Raw genomic sequence first — 9,714 nt, forward strand, 5'->3', positions numbered from 1 at the left:
GCACGGCACGGCCCTCGCTCCCGCGGTGTGCCGCGCGGGCGCAGAGTGGGCTGGGCGCCGGGGGAGGAGGAAGAGGAGGACATGGCGCTGAACAGGAACCATTCGGAGGGCGGCGGCGTCATCGTTAACAACAGCGAGAAGTGAGGAGCCATCGCCTGCTCCCCGCCTCCGGCCGGGGGATAGCGGGGTGCTGCTTACCCTCCTCAGGGGGCGCGGTTGTGTGGGGAGGGGAGGGGATGGGAGGGGGGATAAGGAAGGGATTGGTTTAACCCTCTCGGTGCCGGCGTGGGTCGTCCTTCCCTCTTCTCCCTGCGAGGGTAGGGGCTGTACATATCGCCCTGCCCCTGGGACTCACCGGGGGAGGCTCTGCTGGGCCTCTGTCGCGGGCTTTTCCCCCTCACACCGCTCCCCTCTGCGGCCTGCCTGCCCATCTGCCTGCTGCTGCCACCTCCTGCCTCCTGCTGTTGTCCTCAGCCTCTTCCCGAGTGCTCGGAGGGGGCTGGCAGAGCTCATCCCCCCAGCCAGCTGATTCTGGCCAGGGCCCAAGCTTCTCCCGTCTCTCGATGCAGTGTGCCGCTGTTCAAGAGCTGCCCGCATGGGATGCGCAGGGTTGCCTGCCCGGTTGGGTTTGCTGGTTTCCTTGCACACCCGCCCCCTCCATGTGTGCGGGAAAGAGCAGCAGTGTTCGGAAAAGACACTGGGATATAACCATGGAAACAGAAAGCCTCCACAGAGCTGCCTCTGTCTGCTTGGCGATGGGCTGCCCTCACCATTTGTGTCTGCCAGGGTGCTCTCGTTCTGACGTGGCAGTCACCTGCTTCTGAGACAAAGGAATTCAGTTTTCAAGGTGTCTTTTCTTAGGCCAGTTAAACATTGATACAGGAATTCTGAGCCTGACTTCCATTTGGGATGTGACCCTTCCTAGAAGAATTTAGTAAGATCAACTCTGGGGCTTAAATTTGCATTCACTAAAACAAACAATTCTGTATTACTGTTCCTAGTTGTCAGCCTGCCTTGGATCAGGGTTACCTCTCAAGTGTCAGCCCAGGCTGCTTGTGGTGGTTGATTTGGCTAATGTGCTGTAGCCCAAACAATGCTGCTGGGCCCTGTGCCTTTCCAGAGCTTTTGCTGGAGGGACAGCTACTGGCTGGCAAAAGGGAAGGGCGGGTGACTGAGGATGGTAGCACGTAAGCTGCCAAAGGTAAAGGTGGTGGAGGTTTCTCCAGCTTTAGGGATTAGAGTCCCTAATGTGGATGCTGTTACGTTAATACAAGTTACTGGCTGTATCTGTGCAAGGGTATTGCACTGGTTTTAATAAGATCAGTTTTGAAATGAGAATGGAGTCAGTGCAGACAACATGAGTTAATGAAGGCTAGTGGCATAAATAGGGAGTTCTTCTCCATCCTGTTTCAGTGACAGAGATGCTTAAGCTGTGGTTAGACGTTTGACAGCTGTGTTGCATAAGCCATCCCAAGCAGTTCCTGCTTCAGCAGTCCTTCCTCTGTTGTGTTACTTGTGGTGAACCAAATTAGGGAACTGATCCAGCAGAAATGCAGTGCAGCTTAAAATTATATATATATATGTATGTCTTGAGATCTTGATCAGTTCAGTAGATTGGGTTCACTGCCTGGCTATGCAGACAGTGTTAGCTGTGCTAGCACACTGAGGAGGGAACACAAGGCTGAGAACAAGCAGCCAGTACTACTTAAGTTGCTACTGCCAACAAAAAAAAATAAATAAAAGAAAATTCAAGCCAAACTTGAATCAGATGGCTTGAATCAGAAAATCAGATTTCTGATTTTCATCTGCTGAGCACTAGCCTGAGGTTAAAGGCAGTTTTGGTAGGTCAGTAAACCTACACGTGTGTTGTACTTCTGACTTGAGCTGTAACACTGTAACACTGTTGCTTCCCTCGTCTTGTTTGCAGCGTTTTGATGACCTATGATCATGTAGAAATTACCTTCAGTGATATCGAACCTATGCCAGATGCGTTCAAAGGGACCAAGAAAGGGAGCGTTTTCTTGACTCCCTACCGAGTAAGTAGTAAAAGGCTTTGTCTTGTGTAAGGAGATAAATTCTGTATTTAAATGCCCTCAATGCATGAAAGTCAGGATAATCTACTACCCCTTGAATTATGGCTCCTCCTCTCCCTCTGGGGAGCATTATGAATTCATTGTACAGCCTATCTATTTGTCAAAAGATAATAAATATGATTAGTTCTTATAAAAGCAGCTGTTTAGTCCATCAGGCATCTTTGAGATTGGAAATTAGCAGTGGTCTGGAAATGCTGAATGCAACAGCACAGCTACTAAATCATAGCTGTGTGGAGGAGCGAGTTCTCTGGAAGCTGGGAAGAGTATTATCCAAGCAAGTGTAGCCTTCCTGGAAGGCTTTATGCCTGGAGGCTGCAGTTTACCCTTGTGACTGTTCTGTGTAGCTTTTGACTTGCACAACTGTAGATGTAGGAGGGAGTTTCAGTCCAGCAAAAAGTCCCTTCAGATAATGAATCGGGCCTATGTTTCCTATTTGTTTTAAATACCCTTTGTAATGTTGTTTTCTTTTTAGGTTATCTTTGTGTCGAAGGGAAAGGATGCTATGCAGTCTTTTGTGATGCCCTTTTATTTGTTGAAAGATTGTGAAATTAAGCAGCCTGTCTTTGGAGCAAATTATATCAAGGGCACAGTGAAAGCAGAGGCAGGAGGTATGTACAGCACAGATGTAAGTTGTGTCTTAGTTCAGCTGCACAATTCATGACAAAGTATCAGTGTAACTGAAACTGGATACTGACCAAATGGGTTTTTACAGTGCTGCTAAAATGCGTGTCTTGTCTTTGAAATTAGCAGCTAAAAATATTCCCCGTGTCTGCTCCTTGTACAATTACAGAGACCAGATGTGTTCTGCAACTGATCTCACTCCTGCCCTCTGCAAAATACTGACTTCAGTCAGCCAGGTGATCTCACTGAGTAAACATCAGAGCAGAGTCAGTGGGAGTGAGGATGTCATTCTGCATTGATCAGTGGGGTTACCTGGTAATTCTGCATCTGGGTCCTCTTGTGCCAAAGACTCATGATCCTTTCTGGATTTGTTTGGGTTTGCAGGAGCGCTGTTCCCCGTCATCAATTTCTTGTGCAATTCAGGAAAGGGCATACAATCGCTGTAGTGTATCTTCGCAGTAAAAATGACACTTGGAGGAGAATGGACTGTCTTGAAATCAGGGAATCTTCCAGGGGTGGTTTCATAGTATGTTCAATGAGAAGTTTGTGGTAGACATTTTCAACAAGATTTTTTTAATCACTGCTTTATGCTTCCCCTTTTTACCACAGACACATAGTGCAGTAAACTCTTTTATTTCCAGCTTGATTTAGTCTATTAGTTGAGCACTGAAATCACAGTGCCGTTCTTAGGAGCCTTCAGTCTGTAATCCTGAAATCAGCATTGTAGCTTCTGTAGGGGAGCAAAGTGGGACCATCCAGCATGAGAGGAAGCCTGAGCAGTAATGACAAACTCTGTAAACTGTGTGAAAGGCAAGTGGCTTTAGCTAAATCTTTGTCAGTTTTCCCCAAAGGCTATCTCTTTTAATGAGGATGTTGCTTTAACAGCCGTGAGAGTCTGGTTTAGCTCAAAAGGCTCTTTAATCTACATGTCCCTGCTTCAGCAGTGGCACAGCTTCTGCTTTGATGCATTGTTGGGACTCTGGGCTGTGCATGTTTTTCTTTTTTAGTCTGTAATATGAGATGTTATTATTTATCTTTTATTGTTATTATTATCCTGACTTGAAATCAAGGACTCTAATGGATTTGTATGGAGTTTTTTTTCATTAAGCTCCTTGCTGCACTGGGCACTCAAAGTCCCAAACTAATTTATAGCTGACAGTTAGGTGTAGTTGCAAAGGCTTTTTAGCAAACAGGATTAACAAAATCCCTGTCTTCTGCACTAATCTTCTACAAAGCTAGAGCAAATCCAGACTCCTGATAGCTTGGTCTGTTGGCAGCTGGTAACAGGCACAACTTTAGAAAGCTTCTGAAGGTCTCCCTCCTTCATGTGTTTTCTTCAGGGGTCTCTTGACCTGAAAATACCCCAATGTGATTTTTTCTAATAGGGTAATTCTACCACTTTATCTGCATTTTTTCCTTTGATTTTTGGGATAAACTCTTTAAAGAATTGCATACAGGGCATCTGTAGGTAAAGCTTGGAAGCTAAATAGCATCAAAATGGCTTCTTGCTTCTGAATTCTGTCTTTCCTCCTTGCAGGTGGCTGGGAAGGATCTGCTACATTCAAGATGACTTTCTCAGCTGGAGGCGCAATCGAATTTGGGCAGCGGATGCTGCAGGTGGCATCACAAGGTACAGGAGCCTGGCAGTATTGCCAGAGAGTTCAGTGGTTTCAAGAGGCCTTGCCTTCATTCCATAGCAAGGGTAGTTTCAGGTTGGATTCAAATTCATGCAAGTTTCAGGCTGTATCTGGAACCTGCTTGCTTTAAAAAATAATTACATAATAGATTAAAATACTTTTTTTTTTTTGCATCCAGTGAACAGCAGAGTTATTGGGATGGAGCTTGTTTTTCGGATAAGGATTTTTTAACTTTGTTGGAGTTCTTGGCCCGTGTTTGATGCAGGCTTGATGTTTTGATGAGGTCAGCTTATCTTTACTTTTCCAGTCTCCAGAGGTGAAATACCCAATGGTGCTTATGGCTATTCCTATATGCCAAATGGATCCTATGCTTTTGCACCAGCTGCAGCTAATGGGGGCTATCCATACCCCCCACCTCCTCCTGGTAAGTCTGGGAATTGAGGATGGGGATTATTCTAGTTAGCAAGAGTTAAAATAGGTAAAAAGGAGAAGAAACACAGATTTTACATAATCAAATTGGATTTGCTTTTATTTGATCTGATGCTTTGTGCCAGTTTTGTTTCTGAGCTGAACTGTATTTTCCTCTGGCTTGTTTTGGCTGTGTGCTGTGACCCTCTCTCCCAAAGGAGTGAAGTGTTTGCTCTGTTACTTCCTTTCCTGGCAGAGTTTTATCCTGGCCCTCCTGTGGTGGATGGAGACATGGGTTACATGCAGCTTCCACCTCCACCGTACCCAGGGCCCATGGAACCCCCTGTGAGCGGACCAGACCTGCCCACCACTCCCGCAGGTAAGCATGTTCAGGTGAATTAGCTCACGAGGTTTTGTTAGCCATGAAATAAACATTGTTCCTCATCTGTTATCTCTCGCGGAACACAGAATGAATTTAGAAACTCCACTTAGAAGTTAAAATTGTTTAGGAGAGGGATTAAGGAGCTCCCCTAATCTCCAGCTCAGTCTGAAAGCCAGCCTGATTCTCTCCAGGGCAGATACCGTTAGCAGATATTTTGCAGCTAGATTTTTTCTTGTTAAACAGAAAAAATACAGTTTGTGATTATCCTGTTGTGGTAATCTTGCTGGTGAAACGTGTTTGTAGTCCATTTTAGTTAGCAAATGGGGCTTTCGTGATACTCCCCCTTCTCCCATTTCTCTCTAACTTGATTACTTCTGCTTAAACAATATGGAACAGAGGAGTAGATGATGGAGAGAAGCTGGGGAAATATCAGTGTCATTTTCACTCATTTGGGATTTATCAAAATTATTTCAAATGTGGTCTTAAAAGGTTTGCGGGGGACAGGGGAAGAGAGCTTTTTGTGGTTGGACACAGTCATGGATCTCTTACAGGTAATGGTATTTGTCTCTCTTTGCTTTGAATAAACAACCAATCACCTATGAACTATTCTTTGGAAAGTGGCACTGATCCAGATGGTTGTACAGGTTTTCTGTATTCTGCAGAAATAGATGACCTGGATTATCTTCATAAATCACCTGTAAAGAATGAGTCCCCTGAGCTCCTGTAAACTTTTGTTGATTTTTGTTTTGTCTTGTGTTTTTACTCCCAAGAAGGATGGTTTGTTAACTGCCTTTTTAAGGGGTATTGTCTGTATTCAGGCAAAACTTCTGTTAGCATTTATTTATTGACTACAAGGCTACTCCCAGGTGACATTTCCAAATGAAATCTTGGTCTGCTTCATTTTGCGCTTGAAAATCCTGTGGCAACTGGAAGAGATAATGCTCAATCATTGTGTTTGTTGTAGCTATTTTGCAACTCAGGTGTTGGTCAAATAGTGCTTTGTTAGTAACACTTGCTGGCCAGGAATATGTGGAGTTTTTGTTTGTAGAAGTTCTGTGTGTGTCACCAAATCTGTAATTTCTCTTTCTGTGACAGCTGAAGCAAAGGCTGCCGAAGCCACTGCCAGTGCTTTCTACAGCCCAGTCAACCCACATAATGTCTACATGCCTCCGGTGAGTTCCTGTGTCATCCTAGGATTGCAGTGTGAGGCAAATGTGCACCTAGCTGTTCTTTTTCTCAGTGACACAGCAAAGTTTGTCTGAATTCATTTCAGTGTTTTGGGTTTTTTTGGAGGGTAGTTGGGATTGCTTTTGTTTTTCTTAGTCATGAATTGATGTTCTTTTATTGTCTTTGTTTCAGGACCAGCCACCCCCTCCTCCGTACTTCCCACCAGAGGACAAGAAAAAACAATAAGCTAACACAGAACTTCTCCAAAACTTATTGCTTTCTTACTTCCCATTTTGACAGAATCTTGGAGCATAGTCCATAGCACTGAGGAGCCTCCACCAAGGCACATAGCTTTCATGGGCTCTAGTGGTAGATATGTGCAGAGCAAGGGGAGAGACTTCAGCAGCCTGGGTTCTCTTGTAGAGCTCTGAGGGTTTGCTGTCCTACTGCAGTATTCCCTTCTCCCTGTGCGCAGCATTGTTAGAACTGGAGGTTCTTTTCATCTCTGTTTCCCTTATGTCTGTTTCTTTTTATACTTAAATTATACCTCTTTAGAGTGAGCAACTGCTCCAAACTGATGATTAACGTGCCCATAACATGGAAACAAAGCTTGGGGGTGGGGGTGTCTTGAATTTATCTTAGTATGTAGCCAAGAGCATCTCTGGACGTTCCTCTCAAGAGTACCATATCCAACTTTCCCCTCTGCTACTGAGAAAGGATTTCAAAGGGAATCTTTAGCATCTCAAAGGAAATGGATACCTATTGCATTTTTCAGATAACTATTAAACTTCCTTGGGTTCTTGACAGTTGTAGCAGATAATCTGGTAGGCCTCCAAATTCCCCTGCTGTGTGCTGTGTGTGATGATGCTCACGAGCTTCCATTCTTAAGAAAACGTAATACTCCTTACAGGGTTGATGAGTAGCTAACTAGTTACAGGTCATATGGGAACACTAATTTTCTCATGTCTTTATCCATTTAGATTCGTGGGCTTGAGATCAAGTCCTGAATATTCTGTTTAATTTTTCTTTGCTGTAATACACGTTACACATTTTGGCCAGTGAAGCATGTTACATATGTGATTTAACTGGTAAATTAATACCTAATGGGGAGAAAATAGTTTCTTCTGCCCTGGAAGCACTTGAGAGAATATGCAGAACATTGGGACAAGCTGTTGGGTACAGCTGAGCCACTTTCTTGAATGCTCTTTAATGCTGTTAGTGTTCCTGCATCAGCTGTGAAAATACTGCCTGGTGACTTGAATGTGGGCTCATTAGACTGAGGGTTCAGGCCTTTCCTTTCTGTAGCATTGATTCATCAATCTCATTAGCAATGACTCCAGTGAGCAGAACCTCTGCAAGACTGATCAGAATCCAGGTTGTGAAACTGCATTATACAAAGCTTTGCACAAACCAGACTTCACTGTCCTCTGACAGCTAAGAGAGAGAAAATCCTTCCCAGCAAGTGTGAAGAAAGACTGTGTGCTAGGTGAACTGCTGAGACCTGCTGCATGCAGCCTGCTTGGAGAGAAAAAAAGGTCCACCTCTCATTTTGTCTGAGTCTAGCTGATTAATCAAATTGCTACTGTCTGTACACTGACTTTTCTAGAATTGCTATTGCAGTGATGTAAAGAAATGGTTATTTAAAAAAGAAATAATTATTTTGAAAATGTTTGATTAATATATTGTGAAATGACTTTTGAATGCAGATTTGTTTTGCTGAGACTGTGAACTAAAGAGAAATCAGCTCAAAACTTACCGTGTTTGTGCACTTTTGTGTGAATAGGCAAACTTAATGGTGACTTAGTAGCTTTGGGTGGAGAGAGGGAGAATTAAACAGCAAAATCACTTGGATTTTGTTCTTGGCTATTCATTGCTGACATCAGTTGTGTGGTTTCCCTTGACTGACTTTGTGAAATGAAAAATAAGATGTTAAAATCTTTTGTCAAACACCATTTTGCTATTCTTGTTATAAACTGGTGAGGCGGCTGCTTAACATTTTACTCAGATGGTTGCAACCTGTTAGAAGAAGTAGTTGAGGGACATAGTGTAATTGTTGCCTCTAAAATGTGTCTCTAATTAGAAGCAATCAATAATTTAATCTTTTTATTGTTTGTTTTAAGTGTGCTGAGGTGCCCGGGTAGTTCTGCTCTGTTAGGTCTGAACTCTCTAAGGTGCTGTGGTCCAGCCAGTAGCTCTCCTCCCTGGCAAAGTGGGGCAGTTGTTTCTTCAGCAGCATGAAGCTCCCCCTAGGTGTGCTCTAGCAGCGCTGCAAGAGCTGTTGCACCTCACAGTGAGCAGAATTAGGCCTGTCTGTATATTCTGGAGGAGGAAATGTCCCATGTGGGCTGCGGTCTTGTGGTTTCTGAGATGAGGTGAGCCCCTTCAGTTTGCACTGACATTTGTCAAGCAGAAGTTCAGAAGCTGCTTTACAAGTGACATTCAAACCTTGCCTGGCTTCATTCCTCTTCCCAGCTGCCACTAGCAGCCTTAATTCTCTTGAACTCTTTGATCAACATTTTCCAGATACTGCTCTCCTACATGACTTTCAACTTTCATGTCCTTCCACATGGCTCTTTTACAGCATTTTAAGGCTGGTTGAGCTATTTGGGTTTGATTTTTGTAGCAAAAGGTGGGTGGAGAAGGAAAGCATGAAGAGATGAAATATGACAGCCCAGTAGGAGCCTACGAAATCCTGGTTTGTGAATTAGATTACTTCAAATCAGGTTTCCTGAATCACATCAGTCCAACTGTAAGATGCTGCAGAAACCTCTCTGTACTCTATTCTAGTTTAAAATGGCTCCCTCCCAGACATTTAAAATTCTCCTCCCAGACAGATGATCCTAGAAAACAGATTGCACAAAGTTTCCAGGTCTCTCACCAAGCACCACTCACTGTGGAGCTCATGCCAACAATCAGCACAAACCCAGGAAGTTTTTAAAAATCTTCCCTCAACTGGGTGTTCTTGGGAGAAGAAACATGTAGATATCTGCTCTGATGAAAACTTGGCTCTGTGGTTCAAGCTGAGTGTCTCTTCTGCTAGTGTGGACAAGTGGGAAGATCTGCAGAGACCATGAAGTTTGATGCCTGGAAAATGGAAAATATTTTGAAAGGATGAGTCAGGCTGGAATAAATGAAATATTCCTTTCCTCAACATGAGCATTAGTGGGCTAACTTAACGGCTTTTGAGTTGTGACCTTTTTACAATGGTTTGTTGCTGAATGTCCCTGTTCTTCCAGCCAAGAGCTTGGCATGGTCTGTGGGGAGGTGTGAAGGAGCAAGCCTAATTAAAGAGATTGATCATGGTGGTCTTGGTGCATTTGGAAAGGTGGTAAGTGAAGCATGTTTTGGGAATGCTGAATCTGTGGGGCTGAAAGGCTGCGCAAGTCACTGAGTCAGCAAGGCGCAT

General features: G+C 44.0%; 1 protein-coding gene across 4 annotated transcripts; it reads left to right on the forward strand.

Annotated features, from left to right (window-relative positions):
* The first annotated feature begins 14 nt into the window (after positions 1–14).
* On the forward strand, positions 15–8,159 carry WBP2 (WW domain binding protein 2). 4 transcript variants are annotated; one of them, XM_030505913.1, is made up of 8 exons: positions 15–140; positions 1,928–2,036; positions 2,566–2,701; positions 4,252–4,344; positions 4,659–4,775; positions 5,016–5,138; positions 6,237–6,313; positions 6,501–8,159. In XM_030505913.1, exons 1-8 carry the CDS (start codon positions 82–84, stop codon positions 6,552–6,554), a joined length of 768 nt encoding a protein of 255 aa, XP_030361773.1. In that variant the 5' UTR covers positions 15–81; the 3' UTR covers positions 6,555–8,159. The 4 variants fall into 4 exon arrangements, with proteins under 4 accessions (XP_030361773.1, XP_030361776.1, XP_030361774.1 ...); XM_030505914.1 differs by having other exon boundaries at positions 48–187; XM_030505915.1 differs by having other exon boundaries at positions 84–145.
* The last annotated feature ends 1,555 nt before the right edge of the window (positions 8,160–9,714 follow it).

Source organism: Strigops habroptila, chromosome 14 (assembly GCF_004027225.2).
Source record: "Strigops habroptila isolate Jane chromosome 14, bStrHab1.2.pri, whole genome shotgun sequence".
Lineage (NCBI taxonomy): Eukaryota > Metazoa > Chordata > Aves > Psittaciformes > Psittacidae > Strigops > Strigops habroptila.

What these genes read in the sequence shown, in the direction of transcription:
- WBP2 (XM_030505913.1), top strand. Translation starts at nt 82, where the DNA reads ATGGCGCTGAACAGGAACCATTCGGAGGGCGGCGGCGTCATCGTTAAC. An exon ending in ATCGTTAACAACAGCGAGAA is followed by an intron (nt 141 to 1,927) that starts GTGAGGAGCCAT and finishes TCTTGTTTGCAG; the next exon opens with CGTTTTGATGACCTATGATC. An exon ending in ATAATGTCTACATGCCTCCG is followed by an intron (nt 6,314 to 6,500) that starts GTGAGTTCCTGT and finishes TCTTTGTTTCAG; the next exon opens with GACCAGCCACCCCCTCCTCC.